Here is a 27,801-nt window from a genome sequence, read left to right as displayed (position 1 = left end):
TGTGTGGGCTCTTTTTAGAAATAATAACTTTTTCAAGTAATGGAGTGTGCTATTTTTTTGTGAGGTTATAAGCGAAAACACGGAGCACTTCTGATTTGTCTGCATATTTCAAAACACTTGTTCAGTTTTGATCATGATGCCTACATGCATTGCAAAGTAAAGCTTCTAAACTTTAAATCAATACTTATTTTGTGTTCGTCAAGACTGTAGTTATTAATTTTTAAATTTTCATGTCATATTTAATTTGACGCAACCAAACAACAAGTCTCTGATGGACAGATGTTCAATATTTTGTAATGTCTTTAAAAAAGAAAAACATGTTTATTAATTTTTCTTGTCCCATGTAATGTTTTGGGAAATTCTTCATTAACAAATGATTTGAGAAAATTGAACAGCCAGGACATTTAAATCGCTTTTAGTGCCACACATTGAACATTTTATCTTGGAAGTGCCGTGATGCGTGTAATGATCCACCTAATGTAATTTTGCAATAATGTCACCACAGTCACATAATTTTCTCAAGATTAGGCTGAAAATCATTGACACCCAGGTACACGACAGTAGGGATGTGCATGTGTTATCGAAATTAATATTTGACACTCAAGTACACAACAGTATGACGTATTATCAGTGTTTATCAAATGAACATACTATTTCTATCCCTCACAGCCTTGTTTTCATTTGCATCAAATTAAACCTATGTAAATATCTTAAAATATGAAAAGTCTACTCACTGACTAAGGTCTGTTTCCCTGCATGTCACAACCGTAAATGTACAGTGCACACTAGAACATGTACTACATATTTACAGCAACTGAGAAAAATGCACATGAAATCTTCACCTTTCTACTATTAACACAGACAGGGGTTAAAGTCCTCTTGTCCTTTAGTTAAAAACGGTTAGTGGATCATCATACTTGAAGAGCTAATTTGTTTCTGGGAAAAATGTAGCTCATGGTGAACAGGTTATACCACGCTTAATGCTCACATTTTGCAAATTCATCCTGTGCTTTGCTAAAAAGGACGCCAACCCCATTCAAACAGAGGACAATGTAGTACAAAGCCTCTCTATGTCTTCTGGGAAATATCAGTAGAGCTTATACAAACATACAGAGAAAGAAGTAGGGACAATACACCTGCATACCAGGAAAGCCAAAGAGCATTCCATGTGCACTCTCAGGTTCCGGCCAATGTTAATCAGCGGTTAGGGCTGGGACCGTTGGAGCATGCTCGGCCCACTCTACACACTGGGGGCCTCTGTATGGAGCCCATTGTGTTCCAACATCAACAGATACAGAGGCATGAGTCACCTTCAAATCTTGTCTGGTTATTACCTACCCTGTCCAATCAGATCGCTGGGAGAGGTGAAGACCGGGCACCTCCACAGCAACGTGCGCAACACAACTCCTCGTCGGCATGGTAACGCTCAGAGGGGCAAACCAGAGTTAAAGTCTAGCTGCGGGCTCACGGTCAAGAATTCAGGTATTTAAACCAATGTTCGGATTGAGTCACAGACAGCAGGAAAAGAACAGGGTTCTTCCCCCATTTAAATTTGTCCACAGCCCAAAGTAAATTTCGGCCGGTGAGGAACATTTTATGATATTCATCTTGTGTTCGGCGCTTTTTACGCACTAAATATGCTTCTCATCTGAAAAAGCGATGTGAATTAAATCTGGTTATCATGCAAGTATGCGACACGAGCCAGCACAGAACTACCTACTGTATCTAACCTACTGTATATCTGGAGCGTGCACATCAACCGGGCTTCATTCTATATCACACTGCAGATCACAACACATCACCTTTCAAACAGCTAGACAGCCCTGACATTATTAATAGCATTTACTAGAAAAACAGCTACAACAACGTTTATGTGCCAAAATAAAAGTTTTTCAAATTACAAATAATCATTCTTACTAAAATGATCTACGACACAGTAAATGTGGTATTTTGCCAAACATTTGATACTTAATCTATTATGTGGAATCTATTGAACCCAATTATTATTACAAATATGGCAGTTTGTTTAGGCTACTATTTCTTCATAAAATTATATTTATATGCATTTATTTATTAAGAAAGACTAACTACATTAACCTAACCACAGTAATAAGGAGCCATCCATGGTCTTACTTGTGCTTATATGGCATTGAAATATAAGGGCAAGTACATGAAGTCTGGACCTCCAAGAATTATGGACAAATTATGGACAGTTTTCCTCCTGTGTTAAACTCACTGAGCACTTTATTAGGAAAACCTGTATAATTATGTATTCATGCGATTATCTAATCAGCCAATCATGTGGCAGCAATACAATGCATAGAATCATGCAGATACGGGTCAGGAGCTTCAGTTAATGTTCACATCCACCATCAGAATGGGGAAGAATTTAGAATAGTATCTCAGAATGCACAGCAAGTTGAACTTGGAGGCGGATAGGCAACAACAGTAGAAGACCATGTAAGGTACTTTATTAGGACCATAGTTTTCCTAATAAAGTGCTCAGTGAGTGTATGTTGCATTCAGGTTGTTAGCAATATCTAAAACATTGCTAAAATAAAGACTGGCAAATCCCTGCTATGACATTATATAAGCCTGGCAATGTAAACAGGAACATACGGAGCCCCCGAAATGATCTGTGCAAAAAAAAAATAAAATCTAAGAGACTTTCGCGTGCGTACGAGAAACTATCGCATGCGCACGCGTTACAGTTTCCGGTGTGTGTATAGCTCTTTTCCGATTGCGTCATTGCCATCATTTATTTACTCAAAGACACTGAGAGCATGGATGCGCATGAATTTATAGAGATATATTTTAAACTTGGCCTTCAATACAAAGACATTACTGTCTATGACATTTGTAATACTGTCATGGCTGAGACACACTTTGATCTTCCAAAGGACACTAATCAAGCAATAGACTTGTACTTGCATTTAACACTAGAACTACCGGAATTCTAGAACTAGAATGGCCATAGCGGTCATTCTGACCGTTCATACTAGACTGTACCAAATGTCATGTCATATTTACATTCGAAACTTCTATTGAGATTTTAGAATGAAGCTTCTAATGTCTGTCGGATATATTTTATGGCGTCATCACCCTAAAAATATATTGAATAAAATAGAATAATATGGATCAAATGGAGCGCCAAACATAATTCGATCTTTTTTTGTAATATATAATAGTGCTAGACTATATAAATACATAGGCCTATATATATTATATATTAGCTGCTAGACTGCCCCGGAAGGTGCGTGCCTCGCTTTGTGTACAGCAAGTTTTTTCACCACAGTGAAAATGGTTTTGAAATTCTAAACGCCAACAAACATGGATTGAGGCAGAATATTTCATTAGATAAAAACATGTTGTGAATTTTGGAAATTATTACATCTATCCTTTTTCAAAACATGTTGACTTTTGGACTTTACAACGCTCTGGAGTTATTGGAAACAATCCTATGCAGCCACCACTGGAATCAAAATCCATGAATAAATGAATCTGTTATATTAATAATAAACACCAGGACACGAAATTTTAATTCTAATGAATGTGAAAATGTATTAGTTCATCGACAACCACAGAACTTGCTATTGTAGCTAATTACAGATACAAATTTGATTATTTATATTAAATTATTCTCCTAAAAGGGGGCCCCCTTTTTTGTTCAAGTGAGCCCACTTTTAGGAGAATTCGTTCAGAATGATTTTACAGCATACTATTTTCATTATAGTTTTACAGCATGATATTTTTGCTCACAGTAAAACAAATATTGCTTTCTAAATCAGTTCGTTTTCCCACAGTTTAGCGAATGTTCATATTCTTTATTAACCGCTTTGGCCATTTTGGGTTAGGCCTTTATTTGTTTCATACATGTCTAAGGTTTTTACTATGCATTGAAATACACATTGGTGATGTTTTTATAAGCTATTGTATTGATTTGTTTTAATTTTACAAAGAGAATAATTTAATATAAATAATCAAATTTGTATCTGTAATTAGCTACAATAGCAAGTTCTGTGGTTGTCGATGAACTAATACATTTTCACATTCATTAGAATTAAAATTTCGTGTCCTGGTGTTTATTATTAATATAACAGATTCATTTATTCGTGGATTTTGATTCCAGTGAAAAAACTTGCTGTACACAAAGCGAGGCACGCACCTTCCGGGGCAGTCTAGCAGCTAATATATAATATATATAGGCCTATGTATTTGTATAGTCTAGCACTATTATATATTACAAAAAAAGATCGAATTATGTTTGGCGCTCCATTTGATCCATATTATTCTATTTTATTCAATATATTTTTAGGGTGATGACACCATAAAATATATCCGACAGACATTAGAAGCTTCATTCTAAAACCTCAATAGAAGTTTCGAATGGAAATATGACATGACATTTGGTACAGTCTAGTATGAACAGTCAGAATGACTGCTATGGCCATTCTAGTTCTAGAATTCCGGTAGTTCTAGTGTTAAATGCAAGTACAAGTCTATTGCTTGATTAGAGTCCTTTGGAAGATCAAAGCGTGTCTCAGCCATGACAGTATTACAAATGTCATAGACAGTAATGTCTTTGTATTGAAGGCCAAGTTTAAAATATATCTCTATAAATTCATGCGCATCCATGCTCTCAGTGTCTTTGAGTAAATGAATGATGGCAATGACGCAATCGGAAAAGAGCTATACACACACCGGAAACTGTAACGCGTGCGCACGCGAAAGTATCTCGTGCGCACGCAAAAGTATCTCGTGCGCACGCAAAAGTATCTCGTGCGCACGCAAAAGTATCTCGTGCGCACGCAAAAGTATCTTAGATTTTTTTTTTTTGCACAGGTCACTTCGGGGGCTCCGTAGGAACAGGCATCTCCAGTAATATAATGTGTCTTTCTTTTTATTACGTGACTGTCCTTAGTTTATTCTCATAAAGGAAGTACATAAAGTTATCTGACATGGGGGTAAATAGTGAGAGTGAAATGTAGCCTAATATTATTGCTGTTGTCTGTTTTATATCCTGTGTCTAATGCTTTAGTTTGTCACAGTTTAGGAAATACATTTTTGTGTGTCTCTCATTCTCTCTCGCTCTCTCTCATATAGACAAACCAGACTATGTTTACTAGACAGTGCAGTCTGTCGACTCTAAGCCACAACACCACCTTCAATGGTCTGCAGGTAACCAAAAGTAGAGAGGATTATTATGGTTATCCTCGAAAAGGAAGGAAACAAGAACAATTAATCAGAGACTTCGAAACGAGGAAAAATAAAGAACAAATTTTGCCATTTAGAATCAAGATAGGCAAACAATTATACATTTGTCTGAAGGTTAAAGACAAGCCCAATGTCCAACAGCAGAGTCAACAGAGGCAGAGGAGAAGGGGAGGACAGAGAGGAAAATGAGAAGCTGAAAAGAATGCTGAAGGAAGCCTTTAGGATCAATACAGACATAATGAAAATCCAAGATGAAAATCCAATCTGTCACATAAAAATAGGGTTTTGCGGTGGTTGTGTATCATTTAGAGTGCCTGTCTGCCATTCCAGAGAGGACAACTAGAGACAGCTCATGGAATCTTTAATGCAAAAAAACTAAACAAAAATAAGATCAGCCAAAAAATTCAGTCCCACATTTGATCAAACAACAAGTGGGGCACCAAATGGAAGGGCATCTTAATCATAAACGTATTAAAATCACAACAGGTTGTATGAATATTAATATACAATCTGTCCTTACGTGCATCAGCTGCAACTTTTTTTAATCCAGCAGTAAAGACAAAATATACTTATATTCAAGATATCTTATATGCTGCTTCACAGGTGAATGCATCTTTTTTTTTTAAGGATCTTACATGTTTTAAAATATTGCATTTTTATTATTATATTCAACATTCTCAGATAACAATTTTTTCTTCTGCAATATAACTGCTAGAATAAATGTATGCTGTTTTAAATGAGTTTTAGATTTCATATTGGAAAACAAGCCAAAACAAAAACAAATAAAACATTTATTTTGATGCAGTAAATAATGGGGCAAAGACTACCCCTCACATTTCTGTTCACTAAAAAATTCATCTTTAACTCACAAAAATATAAACCCTCTCTTAACAATAAAGCTGCCTATTGACAATTTTCTTCATGATAAGAAATGTACAGTGACACATATTATGATTCAATAAGTCACGAGCCATCACGTTATAATCTAGCTGCAGCAGAGTGTGCATCAGCCGGGTGCAGTTTCAATCTCTCCCCCTTAGATCGAGACACTTTATTCAATTCATAAGAGGCTCTTACCGCACAGAGAATGCCAGTTTCGGAGTTTGTGGTTATTTACATGACCTGCTTCCTTAATATTTGAAATATAATAAAGCTATAATGCAATAAATATAACTGCATTAAAGATGTAATGCTGAGGTATTATATTTAAAGATGCTCGACACGCAAGTTTTGCTTATTCCACAACGAGAATGCTTCTGTATTAACTTGTTTAATATTTTTGTATAATTCCCCTCATACTTTGCAATCTACATCACCTGTATCTGTTTGGAAACTTTAGAGTGCATCTTGACTGTGAGCTGTTTTCTTCCTCTCTTTAGTCAGGTGTGAGATGCAGTGCTTGTTATGATCTCATGTTACGTTAAATGACATCAAACGACTATTCGACAACGAAACATCTTTTCGACAATGTTTTAGTGTCGACATTGGGCTGAAACGATAAATCGATGTTATCAACAATCCAGCACACATTAAAAACGTATGCTGCCGATATTAGTCAGTACAGTTTGAACCTATGTGTGAAAAGATTAGGGTTAGTTAGGGTTAGGTTAGCTGTAAACACTAAACCACTGTAGGCATATTGACCAAGCTTAAATACAAAGCAGTACGTTTTACTATTGAAGGTTAAATCAAAAGGTCTCAAGGGTTTGAGAACAAAAAAGAAATGCGTGGATATTTGCGGGAAATTCCCAAAATGACTTATCTTAACATCCAATACTTGAAGCCGGTTTACAAGACTTTTTATTCAACAACACCCTTTCAGGTATTTCAACCTTGCCAATCACCACAGAGCCACACACCTATCATAAGAGCATGTCTAGCCTTGTGATCCCAATCTTAGCTGGTTCATTTGCATTGTTACCTCCGTACAACCAACACATTTGTCCAGTAATATTTTAATTAATATTTTTATCAATTTCAGATGGCAAAGGCTTTGAAGGAGGTACCAGTATGAGAAATGTATTAAGTATTGCCATTGAAAGTCATACTTACTAAAGTTCAGCACTATTTTACATTGAGTGGAAATTTTCATTCATGTTATACCTTTTAAAAACCATCTGCCGATTAATTGGCTATCAGTCTGTTTTCCCAACTTAGTGCAACTGAGTTGTCCTTTGTAGAAGCAACCCAGTCAGGTGAAGGATAGTCCATAAAAGTCTACCAAAAATGTCTTAAAATATTATGTCGATGCATCCGATGACGCATTCAAGTAATGTGCAATTTCATCGCACTGTCAACACAACACTGCTGGCAAGGACATACCCGTCAGTCACTTAACACCATAAACAGCGTTCAGCCCTGGGCGTGTGAACATTATCAACATTCCTGCACCTAATGGCATGGTTGTTTGCTTGGTTTTGTTGACATGTTGTATCTAAGAATAATGCAGTATCAATTTTATATGACTGATACTTGAAGCCATGACGTACAGTTGCCACATACTGACACCATGTGCCTCATTGCATTGATTGAAAATCAATGGTTTGCGAACAATGAGTTTTCTCCTGTTTGTTATATTTGGAAGCTATTCTAAATCACACCCTCTTGAAGTCTCAGGATTAGCAGGTGTTAAGAAGGGAGTTGACCCCCTAACCTCTCACGTCAACCGGAGTCAAGAGGTTAACAGATGTCGCCCATACAAGGGCATGAAACAAGACCTTATGCCAAGGTGAAAGACATTTTTAAGCATTTGCCCAATTGTGTGGTGAAGTCTTATAAAGGTGAATAACACCACCATGGAAATGGTTAACATGCATTAAAACAACTGGTGGACAAGTCAAACTGATTGGTAGACCAATGGCCAGGCCCAAATTCAATCAATGGAATTCATTTTAGTTCTGATTTTAAGGGAAAATCTGAGGAATTCGGTAAAAGGTTTATCCACAGTTTTCCTGACCAATCACTGGGCACCACAGTGATGAATCTGATTGCCACTGGACTGTTTTCTAGATCCGGTCTCCATAAAAAGCACTAAAACAACTACCAAAACAAGCCATCCAGATGGAGAACAACAACCATTTCATTCAGTGTTAGTTGGTGTAAAAATGTGTCCTGGCCAGGATTGTTCCAATACCAAAATATTGACTTTGGTACGATTGGCCCTGGTACCATGGTGTTGATACTAAATCAATACTTAAAGGGATAGTTCACCCAAAAATGAAAATTCTCATCATTTATTCACTGTCATGCCATCCCAAATGTGTGTGACTTACTTACTTCTGCTGAACACAAACAAAGATTTTTAGAAGAATATCTCAGCTCTGTTAGCCCATACAATGAAAGTGAATGGTGGCCAGAACTTTGAATGTCCAAAAAGCACACAAAGGCAGCAGAAAAGTCATCCAAGACTCCAGCGGTTAAATTCATATCTTCAAAAGCTATATGATATGCGTGAGTGAGAAACAGATCCACACTTATGTATTTTGTTTACAATTAATTCTCCTCCATGCCTAGAAGGTGGCGATATGCACGAAGAATGCAAATGGCAAAAAAGAAAGTGAAAGTTGAGATTTAATGGTAAAAAAAAAAAAAAGGACTTAAATATTGGCCTGTTTCTCACCCACACCCATCATATTGTTCCTGAGAAATGGATTTAACCACTGGAGTCATATGGATTACTTTTATGCTGCCTCTTTGTGACAAGACTATCTGTTTGCACAACCAATGGAAGACGGTGTGTTTTTGTGGAATCTGTCTGAAAACAGTTATATTTGCAATTCCGTTTTGGTGACGGTAGAGAGGCAGAAACTACACATTTCAGCTTTAATAAACAGAAACGCATGATCTTTGTGAATGACTGCAATCAAATTATTAAGAAATCTATAAAGCTTTCTTTAGAGGTCTAACGACAGCCAAACAGATGACTTTAAGAGGATACCACTGGAAAGAGCATTCAAGAGATGTGATAAGGGCAAACCAACTAATACCAATTTAAGTGTCATGCAAAACACATTCCTGTAAAACAACACGTTCATTCTTCAAGAATAAACCTGTAGCAAAGTAGCTTTTGTTCTGAGAGTGCATCTCTTTTATAGTTCTTCATTCGGAAATCTGGTTTTATAGTTGTTTTCATGAGCTCTTCGTTTCCACATTTTCATTTGATGTTGCCGGTTAAATTCCAAAGCCGTCTCTACTCTCCCGTCTTTTGTTGTGTCCATAAACGCTCTTCATATGGAACAGTGGAGATCCCTGGGCATTGGTCTCAACTTCCTCAAACAATGAGATGCAAGATATGGGAGAAGATTTAGACTCTAGAAATGATTCACATACTTTATGGCTTTTGCCCAGAGAAATCATAATAGTTTGCTTGGCTATACAAATGTAGAGCTGAGACATAAATGTGAATTTAATGATGGAAAGTCAATTTAGGCACAGCATTGCATACAGCTCTGCACATTTCTACATTCTTTAAAGCTGTTCGGCAGTAATGTGTCTTTAAAAAGAGAAATGGCAGGTTGTAATTTGATGGCGCACATGTAGGTGCATTCGTTGTCAAAGCATCACAACAATGCAAACATTTATTTGAGATCGAAATCTGATGTGTAACCATGTAGATGCACCATGAGGAGACACTAGAGAACTCATAACCACAATGACAAATCCTTGGGGGTACTCACAATAATATGAAACCACCCGATTTTTGGAGTATAACATCGGCTGTCACAATGCCATGTTGTTCTGGACAGTTGCTAAGCCATTGCTGGGTGGATGTTTTGTGGGGCTTTTATGGGTGGTTGCTTAGTGATCCAATTTAAAAGTGCCCACAAGTCTCTATGACATTCTGGTCCCTGTATGTGGCCCGGGTCCCTCCTGATTTTGTTCCACATATTTTCGGACCACGTCCATAGAGGCATAATATTTGTAGGAATGAACAGAGGCAGAGCAATATGGCACTTAAATAGATTTGCGAGAGCACAGGACACGTTTTGAGCACGCACATGCGCTCTTTAATTTAAGAGCAGGGAGATTTCATTAGAGACCAGCTTGTATTTAAGATCGCTCCTCCAATTTTGAGGGAGAGCGAAGGAAATCCGTTCCCTACTAAACAAGAAAGTAGTATATTACCTCAGGAGAAACTGATTTTAGATCTACTAAAATGTGCTGATATGTTGGTAAGCACGACATGACAAGAGACTAAAAGAGAAAACAGAAACAGTAAGAGATGTGTAGACAAGCTGTGTAAAGAGATCAGAGGTTGACAGTAAGAAAAGGAAAATGAAAAATAATGCAGAAAGAGACAGCGTTTGTCTTGTTGTGCAATGGTGAATGTAAGCAGACAGGCTAATGCCTAATCACGCAGAGCGGCCTGGTTTTACCACGGACTCATACCAAGCGCCCAGTTCAAAAGGAATATTCACAAACAACTATTGGCCAAATCCATTCCATTTTATAATCATTGTTTCTGCTCACACACAATAAGAGCCAACATGAGAGCAAGTAAATAAGCATTGTTTGACAAAGTGTGGAAACAGTTCTTTCAAATACTTGTCATAAAATATCATAAAAACACTTGTTTTTTGCCCTGAGATATCTGCAAAATTGTTTAGCACTTGTTTTTGTTGTTGCTTTGTGTAGGACCGATCAAATTCCATTTTCATTACCAATTTCCATAAGAATATGACAAACTACACAATCAAGCCCAAGGCTACACATACAAACTTTTTGCACTGCTGGCTGGTAACAACACTACTAACTTAACTACATTTTTCAGAAGCGTGACAGCAGAGCTGCTTTGAAAATAATGTAGCAACTTTTTCCGATGAGTTGTAGTGTTGTGTGTCAAAATGCAACATCACATTGCTGAGACAGTAACAATTTGTGCTATATAAAAAATAAATAATGGTTCAAATTAAATTATATTTAAAGATACTGACATTTGAAATCGGTTCAAAGTATAGTTCCCTCCAAAATTTTAATTCTGTCATATATTTACTCACAGACACACACATCTCGTTCCAAACCTGTATGACTGACTTTCTCTCATGGTGCAAGCGCTGTGCTTTGGTGAACGCTATGAAAGAAGCTTGTTATTTGCGAGTTTACACAAGAACTTCATTTTTTGGTGCTAAACAATGCAAGTTGGTTCGTAAGTGCCACAAACCATTGTGAACGACAACGCAAGTTCTAATGTTCATGCATTGTTTTAAGCATTTAGTGTCGTGAGCCACTGTGAGTGACAATGCAAATTCTAACATTCAAGCATTTTTTTTACTGCTAAACAATGTAAATGCATAAATGTCACAATCCACTGTAAATGACAACGCAATTTCTAACATTCATGCATAGCTTTTAGCACTAAACAACCCAAGTTCATAAGTGTCGCCCGCAAGCCACTGTGAAGGACAACGAAAGTTCTAACGTTCACGCAAAGTTTTTAGCACTGAACAATGGTAGCTTGTACATGCCGCAAGCCACCGTCAATGTTAACACAAGTTCTAACAATCACGCATTGTTTTAACATTAAACAACGTTAGTTCATATATTCCATGAGCCACTGTGAATGACAATGCAAGTTTATAACGTTCATGAATTATTTTTAGAGGTAAACAATGCAAGTTCGTAAGTGCCGTGAGTAAATTAAAATGCAATATTTTAATTATTTTGGTGCTAAACAAAGCACGTTTCCATTGAAACAACGAGTTTTTCTCATGAACATGCAACAGACATCAAAATTTTCCAAGAAAAAATGGCTTACATTCCGAGTTGTTTCTCACAAAAACCTTTTGTATGCATTCAGAACACTTGAATTATGACACACAAATCACATTGACTACTTTTATGATACTGCTTTTGTTATACTTTTGGGATTTATTGGAAAGACGAATTGCATTACAGAGATAATATTCATTTAAAATTCTCCTTTTGTGTTCAGCATAAAAAAAAGAAACGTTTCGAGTGACATGACCGTGAATACATTATAACAGAATTCTCTTTTATTTTCAATATAGTTGGTTACTTTTGTTACTACTGAACCAAAAGTAAAGGCTTGTTTCTCATCTTTTATAAAGTGGTTGCCTATCTCAGTGGAAGAGATTATACAACTTATTCATCTTTTAAAGTTGGACAATTCCATAGGCAACTCTGCCCACTTATACAAAGGTACCAATATTGGCCTAAGAAAGCAGCAGCTCTTCAACACAAACAAATTAAATAGATAAGAGTTCGGCCATATAGAGTGAGCAGCAGGTCATATGGTTTATCGTCTATGTGGAGGCTGTTCCAAGTTAATCAGTGAAGACTAAGTCTGGACTGCGTCACCATGAAACTGACAAAGCACAGAGATATTTCTTAAGCAAACAAAAAGGGCAAGTTCAAACACACTAGGCTGGACAGGGCTATTTATAGAGTTTATGCCTATACAATGTCTACACCACTGAGGAAAAGTGATGAACCACCCATGACTGTCATAATCGACAGGCTACAAAGGTCCTAATTCTCTAATCATTTACTTATCCTCATGTTGTTCCAAACCTATAAAACTTCTTTCTTCTAAAAATAAAAAAGGGAGATGTTTGAAAGCATGTTAGTCACCATTCACTTCCATTGCTTTTTTTCCCCATTCAATGAAAGCGTATTGTCAATGGGGCTGTCAATCCACTAACATTCTGCATCCATTTGTGTTTCACAGAAAAAGTTATATCAGTTTGGTACAACAAGAGTGCAAGTAAGTGTCATCATTTTATTTTTGGGTGAACCCTTTAAATTATGTGCATATAGGTTGACTATTGCTAAAATAATTTAACTCCCATGAGACGAATCCATATGAACGCAAAAGGTGCCGTTCTCATCATATCATCGTCATTACTGCAAGTAACTGAATTGCCTGTGGCTCGTGGAGAAATAACTTTGTGGAAAACTTGTGATTGTTATGCATCATAAACAAGGAACGGCATAAATTATGGATTGAAGCGAGTCGGTAAACATCATGTTTGAAAAGACAGAATGGCTAAATAAGACAGAGTGAACTGTAATCTGAGGAGAAGGGCGACCGCAGAGGGCCAGTGCTTGACTCCCTCCCCTTGCATTCCACGCCTTTGATTGTGTGCGCTGATTTGGTCCGACAGTTAAATGGATGGAAGTACATCATGCCTCGACTGTTAAGCAGCACATTAATGATGACTGACATCCAAGGGACCTTCCCAGAACAGAGAATTGCAGGATCATAGTTTGTTGCAGGAAAAGCAAGCAGTATTATCTGTGGGTAAATTGAGATTACTACCTGTTTTACCCAAGTCAATTTTTCAAACTTTCCCATCTAGCTTCTCGTAATCCCTTCTTAATGGCATTACACATTAAATTGAGAATAAGGGAATGCTTTGTAGCCTATAACATAACAACGGCCATGCATGGTAACAAATAAATGAAGGAATTTCCCCCATTGAAAGAATTACAAAAACTACTCTTCTATGATTGGTATAGAGTCTGGAATGTTCTGAGAACAAAAAGAGTGAAGGGTTGAGCTAATAACTGGTTGCTTACCTTCCTTGCCCACGACTGAATCTCAGGGGTTTTTGTAGTGTTGATGTGACCTTGTTTGGAAAAAGTGGATGTAAGTGAGTGAAATGCATGGTCGTTTAGGTGGCAAATCTCATTCCAGACTGTAGACTATGGCCGACATGAAACTTTTTTTTAGAGCCATTAAGATTTTCTTCCATTGTTAAAATATTGTCATGAGATTTAAAAGAAAAATGGTCATATTGATTCTCGTTACCGCAATGTGAAAAAAATTATATATTATTAAAATGTTTAAACATTTAAACATTATAGTACTCCTCCCTTGGTAATTCCTTAAATGTTTGCTGAATTCACTTTTCTTAATTACTGTACTACAATAAAAAATACTGTTACTGTAATGAGAATCCTTACTGAAAACAATGGGAATAGTAAAACATAATCGTTTGGATGCATTATGGTAATGAGAATTATGGGGCAAAATGTGCTTAAGGGTCTTGAAAATAATGTCACAATGCATCATAATAGTATACTCCTATGAACTGCCATTCATTTTCACTGATTTTAATAAAAAAAAATCTTTGTACAACAGCATTTTTTTATGTAATTCAATAACAAAAATATTGTTACAGTAATGTGAATCATTACTGAAAGCAATGGGAATAGTACTGATAGGGCACAGAGTATGCTTCACAGTGCCAGTTGTTCAACGGGCTGGAGCAAATGGTCTTGTCGAGGTATTATGACATATAGAACCCTGGTTGCATGTAATTTGTGAAGGTAGGATGTCTGGATGGGAAGGCAAGGATGTGAGGCATTGGAGGGGATCCAGTGTCCAGCTGTGGGGGGTGGAGGGAAACGTCCCTGACCGCTACCCCACCACCAGTAGATGTTCCAGGATTAATGGGGTGAAACATTGAAGATAGGTGGCTCCCGGCTGATGATCCCACAGCTGGGCTGAAGGCACTGGTGGAGGTGCGGCAGGCAATAATGTCCGGCAGGTTATTACAGCTACCTGTGCATTTGTTTATTTTTTTCTGGGAAACCAGTGACTACTGTGAATACGGCAGTTGGAGTTCAGTGAAGAATGAAGGACAGTCAAGAAAGACTGGCTGACAGCAGGAAGTCTTCACAGGGGTGGGCAGGCTAGTTACCTTACCCAAAGATCTGTACACGGGGGACACCCTCAACAACTATGAGCACAATTAAACTAAAACTGCCCAGTGGTCCTCCGAGAGGCGGGGTGGAAGATGGACCAATAAGGACATACAATATGAACACTACGAACCTTAGAAGATGCAATTGTGGGTGGATGAGGGTAACAACTTACAAAGGCCTGCGGATTCATCAAGGAAGGATGAAGTGTGGTGGGAGCAGGCAGACAACCTTGCACTGCAGCAGCAGGTTAGACAAGAAGGATACAGAGCCCAATTGAGCACCACAGCGCTACTCAATCCACTGTTCTGGATGGGCACCAAGAAGACCAGTACCGCCAGCAGGACAGTTCAAGCCTGAAAGGTGAGCTGCAAGAAAAGATGACCTTCAACCCAAAGACAGGATAGAGAAGACATGACAATGAGAAGAAACCAGGGAGAAAGAGGCTAATCAAGTGACCGAGATCTAATGATAAGGATGCATGGAGCAGACAAGAAGAGGACCTGTGCTCCACCTTAGAGGATTAGCCCTTACTGGAAGTGTGGAGGCCAAGCTTAATATGTTTAACGATATTGTGCATGAATAATGTATATGTAGATTTGGTGAAACAGTAGTAAGAAAGAGTGGTCCCAGGGTGATGGATCAGAGAGATGGAGATATTTAAGCTTGGAAAGAGCAAAGGCAGTTTTGTAAGGCTTGGAGGAAGGCTGAGTAGCAGGAGAATGAGGGCTTGTAGGTATTGTGGGATGGCATAAGGGCTAGATTAGCAGACTTGTGGAGGGCATACAGAATCAAATCAGACAGCGGAGAAGAAAGAAAAAGCATGAAAGGGTGTAATTAATCAAGAGTCCTTTTATGTTTGCCAGAAACCTTCTGGAAGAAAAGAGTGGGAAGCTGGTGATGGCAAAAGAGGAACTAATAGACCACAGGGAAAAGCAAATTGGTAACCCCTCCAAAGACAACCCGCTTGGCTCCCCTGGATATGTCTCAAAGCCAGTAGAGCCAGTAGTGGGATTTAGTGTACATAAGCATAAGCTGAGTAAGGTGAGGTAGGTGATAAAAAAAATACAGGACAACTTCAGCCCCAGGCCCAAATGGGATACCATACAAGCTGTATAAATTCCCCAATGTTCTTAAAATGTTGTGGAAACTGTTGAGGGTTGCCTGGAAGAAGCAGTGCATACCCGTGGAGTGGCGAAGGGCAGTGGCCATCTTCATACCCAAAGAGCAGGAATCCACCAACATTAGTCAGTTTAGGAGCATTGCTCAATTGAACGTGGAGGGAAATCTTTTCTTTTTGGTGGTAATGAGGATGTCTGACTACCTTTTGAAGAATGGATACATAGACACAAGCTACCAGAAGGCAGGACTACCAGGATTTTCCTGGGTGCAAGGAACATCCTTCAGTAAAATGGGAGCAGATCCAGTCTGCCGAGAGAGATAAGACATCCACTTAGTCTGGCTGGACTTGGCAAATGCCTATGAATCAGTTCCACACCAGCTTGTTAGATATGCAATGGACTTTTCCATGTACCAGAGTGCATAAGGAGCTTGGCAGACAGCTACTATGGGGACCGGAAGATATCAAGTCAAGTCAAGTCAAGTGGTTTTTATTGTCGTTTCAACCATATACAGTTAGTACAGTACACAGCAAAACGAGACAACGTTCCTCCAGGACCATGGTGCTACATAAAAACAACAAAGGACCAACATAGGACCACATGAGACTACACAACGGAATAAAATACCTATATAAACTACCTATATATACCTATATACCTATATATACCTATATAAAGTGCACGTGCAAACATGTGCAAAAAGTACAGGACAGTACAACAAATTACTGACAATGAACAGGACAATAGACAGTGCAGCGCCGACCAGTACTCAGTAGTGCAAAAAGATGACAGTTTCTAAAAATGTAAACATAACATACTATGAGATAATGTTCTATGCACATAGCAGTTATTGAGGTAGTAGACAGTTATAAAGTGACAGTTATTAAAGTGCAACTCAGGACACGTGTGTGTCAAACCAGTCTCTGAGTATTGAGAAGTCTGATGGCTTGGGGGAAGAAGATATGTCATGCAACACAGGACTACACAACATGATGGCAGCAATTGGAAAAATGAATAGTGATTGGATGTTCAATCTCTCCCATGCTGTTCACAGCTACGTTCGGGATCATCCTAATTGGTGCAAGACAAATGGTCAGAGGAATCTGTGCAGAATCTGGGGTGAGATAGCCAGCTCTGCAGTTATATGTATGGTGTCACAAGCATCCTCCAGACTGCTGCATGTACAAACCGGCTCTTGAAATGGCTGGAAGAGCTATTCGGATGGGCCAGAATTAAGATTAAGACATCAAAATCACATTGTCTTTCTATTAGATAGGGGGTGAGGGACGATTGGATTTCTTTTGAGGTGGAGGCGGAAAGATTCCTGGTTGTGGCAGAGCAGCCTATTTGAAATTTAGGGTGAGAATACACAGCAGATCTTTCAGACAAACACATGGCAGAGTTGGTCCTGAATCAACTGAAAGAGGGCCTGGATCAGATCTCCCAACAAATTCAAGGTTTGTTGTTACCAAGTTACACACTACCATCATGTGATGTGGCCGCTAAAAATGTGTGATATTTCTGCAGTGGCAGTGGCAAGGATGGACACCAAGGCCAATGGTTATAATCAGAAAGTGGCTAGGCCTACCACGTTCTCTCACAGATGTAATCATTCTTGAAGAAAAGTTTTGGAGCTACGGGAATCGACAGACCAGGCAGTGAGGAAAGGTCTGTTCCAAGTCCGAACAGGCAGAACATGGAAGGCAGAGGACGTCGTAAACCAGGTCGTTTCAAGAATGAAGCATCAAGAGATTGTTGGAAAATCACAGTCAGGAAGAACAGGCCTTGGATGGAGAGTGGCCCCCCAAACTGTGGTCAGCAGCCTCTCGAAAACAGAGGCAAGCAAGTTATGGAAGTAAATAGGATGCAATAGGAAGGGTATAAGTTTAGGGAAGTCAGCCAGCAGCAGCAAGGGTGCTGGACCATATGAGAGAGGACATCTGATAAAGTTAGTATGGGCTGACCTGTGGAAGGTACCCCAGGCCAGGCAAAAATTTATTATGATCCACCTATGCTACCCTACCAAGCCCTGGAAATTTGTCTATGTGGTATGGCAAAAAGGAGAGTTGCCCCCCTCTGTGAACTTGCAGCACATATTGGTCAGGTGCAAGACTGCCCTGGCACAAGGACCATACAGGTGGTGGCATGATCAGGTCCTGCGGAAGCTGACAGAGATCCTAGAGGTGCATAAAGTCAAACAAAGGCAACCATGCTCCCCAGAGAAAGGGTGTTGATTTTGTTCAAAAGGGAGGTACAACACAAGGCACAGTACGGAGGGTAGCCAGATCAATCTTGGTGCCTGGAAGTGATTGGTCAATGATGGTCGACCTTACCAGCAGCTAACATTTCCTACTGAGGTTGCCATTCCCTCCTTAAGACCGGATGTAATGTTGTGGTCGACTTCAGCTAGGAAAATAGTAATGATTGAGCTTACTGTTCCATGGGAAGAGGGTCTGGAGACAGTCTGTGAGTGAAAGAAGTTAAAATATGTTGATCGGGGCGCAGAGTGCAAAATGGGTGGAGGATTTATGGGAGTGCAGCACCTATTTAGAGACATGGGCATCATAGGAGCATCTTTAAAAAGGTCTTTAAGGAATTGGCAGACGAATCTGATCAAAGGAGTTTCTGGCTATGGTAAGGAAGGACAAAAAGTGGGGGGTCAGAAGTAGGAAACAGGAATAGGGAACCTGGGTGATATGTGGTGAGGGCTTGTGCTGAGGAAGTATTCCATACAGAACCGGTGGCACTGAGTTACCGAGAGATATGGTGCCAGTGCCAGTAGGGCACTGACTACGCATCTCGCTGCCAGTTGGCCAATGGGCTGGCACGTATGGTCATGTCGAGGTATTATGACATAAAGAACCCTGGTTGCATGTAATTTGTGAAGGAAGGATGTCTGGATGGGAAGGCAAGGATGAGAGGCATTGGAGAGGATCCGGTGTCTAACTGCAGGGGGTGGCAGGGAGATATCCCCGACCGCTGCCCCACAACCAGGAGATGTCCCAGGATTAATAAGGTGAAACATTGACGATAGGTGGCTCCCAGCTGATGACCCCGCAGCTGGGCTGAAGGCATTGGTGGAGGTGCGTTTGGCAAAAACGCCTAGCAGGTTATTAAAGCTACATGTGCATCCGTTTATGGTCATCATAATGCTAAATATATGCTCATCATTATGACAAAGACATTTTTCATTTTGGTCATTAATTCAAAGTAGTACTCTCTTGGTACTCCCTTTAATTTTCGGTGATTTTAAATTAAAAAAGGAATCGTACAACAGCATATTTTTTTTAATTGTAATACAGTAATAATATCACCATTAAAAACAATGGGAATACTAAAAGTAAAATGTCTGACTTCATTACGGTAATAAGAATTAGAGAGTAAAATTGGCCTACTGTAATTTTCTTAAAAAAAAAAAAACTAAGTTGTCCTAATTGTTGGCTTCCTTGTTTTTATACAAAATACTGTTTATTTATTTATTGTATTTGAGTTATAGGAATGTTCCATGTTCAATACAAGTTGAGATCAATCAACAGCCTTTTTAGCATAATATTGATTACCACAAAAATATATTTAGACTCGTCCCTCCTTTTCTTTAAAAAAACAAAATCGGTTACGATGAAGCACTTACAATGGAGGTGAATGGGGGGGCAAAAATGTTTGTGTTAAAAGACTTATTTTTTTTGTGGTAATCAACATTATGCCACAAATGCTATTGATTGAGCTTAACTTGTTTTGATCCTGGAACATTGCTTTAAATATTACCAGGTTTGAAAGAATCTCCCATTTTTGAGGTTTAACTATAAGCGACAGATCACTAACAGTAAGTCGACCTCAACCCACATATATACATATATATATATATATATAAACAAGACTCCACAAGTTTTAAAGGAAATATGGTGGTCTAGCCCAAGTATTCTGACTTCCTCTAGTTTTGAATTGCTTGTACGAGGGCCATGTTTGGTTAACCTAACCCCAGCAGGTCACTTGAAAGAGAAGATAAGAGATTGTTAAGAGAGGACTGTTTCCCGTCCACATCACCAAACATTTGCCAGTTATGCCAGTTTCCTTAGATCTAAAAGAAACTTCTCTCTGCACTCAGATGATGAAAATAATTATGTGCTTGTGAGAAAATGACAAATTCCCAAATGGAAAAGAAAAACATCAGGTATGATTAAACTCTCTAAAACCCTTGCACCACCTTTATGAATTCAAACTTCAGACTTGCTCATCTTATTCTTGTAGAGAGAAAAACAATCTGGCTCATTCCCGCTACCAACTCCTTTAGCAAGACAATCGTTAATATTTTTGTATCTAATCAGGTATGTGAATTCCATCTAGATGGGTAAAATAAGGTAAGGACACAATATGGGGCCGTTTAGACAGAATACGTTCTATGCTAACAAAAGTGCAACCAACACTGAATAGAATGCAAGAGTCTTGAGACATGTTTTTAAAAGGTGATGCTATTTTTTACTTAGCACGGCATGTACTGTAAAAAAAAAAAAAGTGTTGCTCCTGTGCAAGCAGCCAATACAACAGCCAAAGATGTCCATCTATGACAGGTTTACAAAGCAACCAAAAAAAAAAAAAAAAAAGGTTTTCTGTGTGAACAGCCCCAAAGCAGGAACTATATTCAGGTTCAACCTGGATATCTGCCAAGCAGACCGGACATGAGGCTTTTAAATGGGACGTGAGCGTTTTGAAACTTGGCTCATATTCAGACCTCAAAGGTGGTGGAAATTGATAGTTAATTTGCAAAGTCGCCACCAGAGGTACAAAGAGGTTTCTACTAAAAAATTGCTAACAAATGGTTAAGAGAAAGGGGTGGTGAGTTCAAAGTATGCTTTACTGAGGTTATCGTCCCCATCACAATGACAGTGTGAAACAAAGTTTGGGTTTCGGGCGGAAAACTGGGAGGCTCCGCAAGGGTCCAATAACTCACAGTGAGCTGCTTAATGCACATTGATAAACAATGAGCCCTATACATCAACTCAGTGCAGAGAAGCAAATACCTTCACAATGCAATGAGTAATGGCCTCTTATCTCGATACTGTTCAATGGAAAGGATAAAAGTGCATTTTCACAAAACCAAAGATACATTGCACATTTAAGAAAACACACACATGCACAACTTTGCTTGAAGGTGCAAAAGGTGTAAAAAAGTGGGTGGGACTCCACATCTTGCGTAAATGAAAGTTTCTGATTGATGGAACCCCGGCTGAATGTTTTCATATGTCACGCCATATGTTAACTGCCTTTATCAGTTTACATCGATCAGCCACAACATTAAAACCACCTGATTAATATTGTGTAGGTCCCCATCGTGCCACCAAAAACGTGCTAGCCCGCACAATTCTTCTCACAATTGTACAGAGGCGTTATCTGAGTTACTATAGACTTTGTCAGTTTGAACCAGTCTGGCCATTCTCCATTAACCTCTCTCATCAACAAGGTGTTTCCATCCACAGAACTGCCGCTCACTGGGTGTTTTTTGTTTTTGGCACCACTCCGAATAACCTCTAGAGACTGTTGTGTGTGAAAATCCCAGGAGATAAGCGGTTACAGAAATACCTGCCCTAAAGTGCATCGGCCCACCAGGAAAATACCCGGTATGCCAGATTACCAGTCCAGCCCTGAGTCTGACATAAGTGACAGTGTTGCACAGATGATGCATAGGCTACCTTGGCATTTACCGTCACTGGGATCTTATTGACTAGCAACAATCAAATAAGAAAAAAAAAATTATAGAGTGCACCAACTTTACACACTACAGTCTGGATCGAGTCCTCAAACTGGATGTCATGCTCTCGTGTTCACTTCAACACCAGACAAAGTAAATATATAGGGGCAACATAAAATATTTAACCAGCCCAACAGTTTTACTCCTCCAGTTACAGGCCTGGTGAGACTGTACAGCATGAGTGTGAGTTTGTTTGTGTGTGTGTGTGTGTGTGTGTGTGTGTGTGTGTGTGTGTGTGTGTGTGTGTGTGTGTGTGTGTGTGTGTGTATTCTTGCACACTTATCTCTCATTCAGACCTAAAGTCTTGGCCTGCACCCACTTCCCAAACTACTTTACCCTGGCACAGAGTGGAGTCTAATGACAGGATGTCTTCAGCCAAAGCAGACACACTGGTCAGTCTCCAACAGTAATGATCCGCAGGGCAGTGCAGTTGAGCTGGGTGGTACGCATACATTCTCAGCTTCAGTATGTACCCTGTGCAGTAACTAGGCACTATGCCAAAGGCATACTGTGCTAACAAGCCTCCCTTTGCTCATATAGGGCATTGTGATGGGTTGAAAGGTGAGAAAAAAGTCATGAGTCAATTGGTATGTTGTGGGACAAACAGTGCATGCATCATTGAGGCCTACTGTTGTGTAGCATATTCACTGACTTTATTGCGCACACAAATACAGGTCTGATAAGCTGGAGAAGTGTTATGGTTTCAGTCAAACATTGACAACTTGTTCTACATCATCTTAATCACTTGACCTACAATGTCACTTCACAACACAGAGTCTTTATGAACCATGAACTGGAGCAAATACTGTATGTCTAGTCTGATAAATCCATGTGTCATAAGAGCTCTCATTGCCTCCAACCCTTGATTTGAAGATTGCTGCTTAAAGAAGAACTTACATAAGTAAGGCATGCAAGTTAACTGATGAAGTGACATTTGACGATGGATTTATTGATGACAGTGAGATTACAGAGTGTGCAAGAGGCCAAATCTGTTTTTTCTACTTGTTACATAACTTAGCTAGAACAGAGTAAGCAAATGTGGTTTCATTAATGCCAACTTAGTAGAAATGGCCCTATAGATCATTTATTTTTTTAAAGTACCCTGGTATTCAAATTTTTTGGACATTGGAACCATGGTAATACAATTTTTCTACATTGTAACATAACTTGGCTAGAATACTCTTTACATAAGCAAACATGACTGCATGAATGCCAACTTACGTTAGTAGAACTTGACCATAGATCAATTACAAAACGCACCATGGTATTACCATATTCTTTTGGACATGGTACTGTGGTAAAACTATGGTTATTTTCTACTTTAGCTACATAACTTGGTTTGGAGGACACTGTCTACATAGGCAAATCTGGTTGAAATAATGCCAAATTAGTTACAAATTGACATATATATCACTTAAACAAAAAGAACCATATTACTACCATGCTTTTTGGATTGGTATCATGGTAATAGCATTTTTTCAACATTTGTAACATAACTTGGCTAGGATACTGGCTACATAAGCAAACATGGCTACATTAATGCCAACTTACATTAGTAGAACTGGACCATAGATTGATCACAAAAAGTACCATGGTATTATCATATTTTTTTCATGGTACTGTGGTAAACCTATGGATATTTTCTACTTTAGCTACATAACTTGGTTAGGAGGACACTGTCTACATAGCCAAATTTGGTTGCAATAATGCCAACTTAGTTAAACATTGACCTATATATCACTTTAACAAAAATAACCATGGTATTCATATGTTTTTGGACATTGGAACCACAGTAAAAGCATTTTTCTCCATTCGTAACATAACTTGGTTAGGACACTGTCTACATAAGCAAACATGGCTGCATTAATGCCAACTTACATTAGTAGAACTGGACCATAGATTGATAACAAAAAGTACCATGGTATTACCATAGTTTTGGACATGATTCTCAGGATACTATAAGTGAATAAGCTAATGTTATTGCAATAATGCCAAATTATCATAGTTTTGAGGACATGGTACCATGATACAACCATGGGTTTTTGGACACAAGCATAATGGTATTATTTGAAGTACCAGGTAAATATATGGAATATGATAATGGTAATCATACATAACCAAGTATCATGGTATAACCAGGCTTTTGTACATTTACTATGGTAATACCATGGTAGGAGTGCCTTGGAGTACCAAGTAAATGTTTGGCATATGAATATAATAATGATACAGCACCATGGTACTGCTACTACTTGAATGACATGGTAAACAATACAACTGTGAACTCCAAACTCACCTCACTGGACGGTATGCTGACTACACCTGTTGACCTCCTCTTCTCTCTTAATTTCCTCTTCTCTATCTGTCCTTTGCCCTTTCTGGCACTGGGTCCTGAGCTCTTCTTCTCTTTGCTCTTGATGTGAGTGGGACTCTCTTTATCGCTATCATCCACACCTGCGGGGCTCGAACTCTCCGTCAGCGGGAATGCGTTCACTTTTTCCGGTGTCTTCTTTAAGTTTACCCCGAGCGGCTCGGGTGTCTTCGGCTCGTCCTCCGGCCGACTCAGAGCGGATGAAGAGGAGGACCGGGTCACGGAATAGGGGGACGAGGAGACACAGTTTACCGAGCTGTTGTTATTGTTTAACTCGGTGTTTTTGGCGGGGCTCGCGACAGGCGTGCAGACACCGGTGGCCGCGGCGATGTCCCCGAGCATCTTCGCTCTCATCTTCTCACGCTTTGCTTTCCATTCCTCCAGAAAGTCCGTTGCGCTGTTGGATTTAAATCCGCCCGTTGCCATTATTTCTTTTTAGAATGTTTCGATATGTTGTAACTCCCTTCGTAATCACAAAGATTATACGTATGGTTGTTCAGATCCGCCACATTCCTCAGAAGTATTAAAATAAACACAAAGTCTGAAAAACAAACAACGGAAGTCAAGCAAACTCTATGATCACACATATGTAAAACACATCAACAAACTGTCATAATGAAACATTAATATCACTTCTAGTCTGCAAAAGTAGGTATAAATAGTTTAGTTACAACTCTGCACACGTTTCGTCGCTGAGCTCGTGCATAAAAGTTACCTACGACTTTCCCATGTGTTTGAAGTTGACCGAAACTCTTGTTAAGTTACCTAAAACGCTAAAAAAAAAATCAGGTTACTGTTGTCTCCAGAGGAAAAAGGTCAAATAAAGCTCACCTTCGCGCATGTGAACATTTGTCAGGAGTTCAGGTGAACTGATCGGTGGAATGAACTGGATTAGTTACAGGAGCACTGGAACTGGAACAGTCCTGCCCCTCTGCCGGAGCGAGTTTCCGAACAGTTACGAAGATGAACGTAAAGAGCCGAATAGATGAATGGATGAATGGATACATAGATAGATAGACAGACAGACGTTTCAATTAAGAGACATGGAATATTTGTATTTTTATTTGTACATTCATTTGTCACACGGCTATAAAAATTGGCTGCAAAAAAGCTAAAAGGTGAGTAATGGTGAAAAGCTTTAAAGAAATGATAACCAGTCACAGCAACTAAAATACTATACACTTTCGCTCATATGCATAGGATATACTTTATACATTTTACACTGAAAAATGTTGATGTTGCAAAACATTTACATCAATGTTATTTTCAACTACCCACATGCAGATGGCAGATAATACATTTAATACAGGGCCATACCAATACTGTTTCTAATTGTGTAAAGCTTTAATGTTTTTGAATCTCACATAGGCTACCCGTCTACAGGGTTGGGGAGTAATGGAATACATGTAACAGAATTATGTATTTAAAATACAAAATATAAGTTACTGTATTCCACAACAGTTGCAATTTCAATCATTGGTAATTAGAATACAGTTACACTCAAATAGTAGGCCTATTTTGATTACTGAAGAGATTACTTTGTATTTTATTGTTATTTCATTTAATATTTAGTCCTATTCAGATGGAAAACATTTATACATATAAATGATACCATCCAAAGTGCATTTAAACAGCGGTGAAACACTTTCTTATGATGTGTTACATTCATATGAGCAGACAGAGAAGTAAGTTTGGAGTAAGTTTGGAGCAGAAGAAATTGAAATAAACCTTGTGTAAATTGTTAGCTTTACGCTAAGCTAAAATGCTATTTCTAGCCATTTTACATGCACATGTTACCAGACATGATCATATATTTAATTTAGATCATAATTTCTTCTGTTGATGTTAAGGCACAAATTGTAATTTGAATTGTTTTCCTGTAAAAATATTTTAAAATCCTTAAAACAAGACCAATTTGATTTATCTTGTTTTAGAAACAACACTGCATAAGATATTTAGGGTTTTCAGAGAATGTACACTACCAGACAAATGTTTAGGGTCACTTACTTATTCTTTATTTAATAAAATATATATATATATTTTTTTTTCACATTTTAGAATAATAGTAAAGTCATCTAAACTCTGTAATAACAGAAATGGAATTATGGGAATTATGTTGTGACTATAAAATCCAAAATAAATAAAAACTATTTTATATTTTAGGATCTTCAAAGTAGTCACCCTTTGCCTAGAATTTGCAGAATTTACTCTTGACATTTTCTCAACCAACTTCTTGAGGAATCACCTGGGATAATTTTTAAACAGTATTGAAGGAGTTCCCATCTATGCCTGGCACTTATTGACTGCTTTTCTTTATTATTCGGTTAAAGAAAAAAAATAGCAATTTTAGTTTTGTAATGAAATCATTTAATATGAGGGCACAATTATATTTTTGTCTTCAAAACTTATTTGAAACATTTAAGAATACGCCTTCAGATCAAAAGGTTTTTAAGATCATGAGAAACATTTCAGTCAAGTGACCCCAAACCTTTGAACAGCAGTGTATTTATCTTACTGTACTGGCAGAGTTTTTATAGTCAAAACAAGTGAAAAAATCTACAAGTGCTGAAGAAGTAATCCAAAGTATTTAGAATACCTTACTGACTTTGAGTAATCTAACGGAATATGTTACAAATTACATTTTACAGCATCTATCCTGTAATCTGTATTGGAATACATTTAAAAAGTAACCCTCCCAACCCAGCCCATCTAGGCTCTTAATTTTTGTTAGCCAGATGCAAATCTTTATAAGATCAACATCTAGAATTAGATTTTTGGACGCAGTGTTTATTTACTGATACATTTGACCCTGGTGAGTGATGAGACTTGCATGTTTGAAACAGTATCAGAGTGGTTTGTGATGAATATGTACTGTTCTCCCACACTGGTCCCTAGAGTATGAGTCACTGTTCTCAACCACTCTACTGTTTGTGACCTAAAGGCTCTCAAATATGATGGAAGTCAATGTCTTTGAAAACAACAGTGCCTACAAAGTCATGTCTGATTATCACACTGTAACAAGGTAAAAGGGAAAGGAGGCTGCGAGAACCGGACAAAGCATCAAAGTAATATTTAATTAAACAAAAAGACACAACCATAAACACATACAGGACAGCTGCTTGTAGCTCTCTCTCTCGAACTGTCTTATATCACACACATACAACACAGATGTAGCTATTAATGCTATAACTCTAAATGACAGGTCCAGTAACCAGAGCTGATGTCTTGACCTTGTAGTCTTGTATTGAGACCTTTCAGGTTGATCAGGGTCTCAGGCAAATGTATGATCTCAGGCAAGAGCACAATTTCTTCGTCAGAGGGGGAGGGGAGACAAAGGGACCCAAACGCATGTCATTTACGAGCCCCTGGAAGACAGCGGAGGTGTTGACCAATCCCAAAGGCATGACCAAATATTCAACGTGCCCCCTATGGGTGCTAAATGCTATCTTGCACTCATCTCCCTTCCTGATACAGACCAGGTGATAAGCATTGGATAACATTGGATAACCGCGATGTGATTCAGCTTCCAAAAATCTATGCAGGGTCTAAGCGAGCTATCCTTCTTCTCCACAAAGAAGAACCTCACCCCTGCGGGAAAAGAGGAAGGGCGGATGAGAGCAGCTGCTTAAGAATCATTAATATACCTGTTCGTGGCCTCAGCTGTCCTCGTGGAATTGGTATTGGTC

General features: G+C 38.6%; 1 protein-coding gene across 2 annotated transcripts in view; it reads right to left on the bottom strand.

Annotated features, from left to right (window-relative positions):
* Positions 1-25,041, bottom strand: part of LOC127637684 (PRKC apoptosis WT1 regulator protein-like) — a 79,544-nt gene extending 54,503 nt beyond the window's left edge. Inside the window, exons 1-2 of one of the 2 annotated variants that reach the window (XM_052118893.1) lie at positions 24,947-25,041; positions 24,041-24,656 (exon numbers count right to left, since the gene is read on the bottom strand). In XM_052118893.1, coding sequence (XP_051974853.1) covers positions 24,041-24,541 — 501 coding nt within the window. In that variant the 5' untranslated portion in view covers positions 24,542-24,656; positions 24,947-25,041. The other variant, XM_052118894.1, reaches the window with a different exon arrangement.
* Positions 25,042-27,801: the final 2,760 nt, after the last annotated feature.

This window comes from Xyrauchen texanus, chromosome 45 (genome assembly GCF_025860055.1).
Source record: "Xyrauchen texanus isolate HMW12.3.18 chromosome 45, RBS_HiC_50CHRs, whole genome shotgun sequence".
NCBI lineage: Eukaryota > Metazoa > Chordata > Actinopteri > Cypriniformes > Catostomidae > Xyrauchen > Xyrauchen texanus.
The sequence above is the reverse complement of the archived record's forward strand: the minus strand, read 5'-3'. Positions and strand labels throughout refer to the sequence as shown.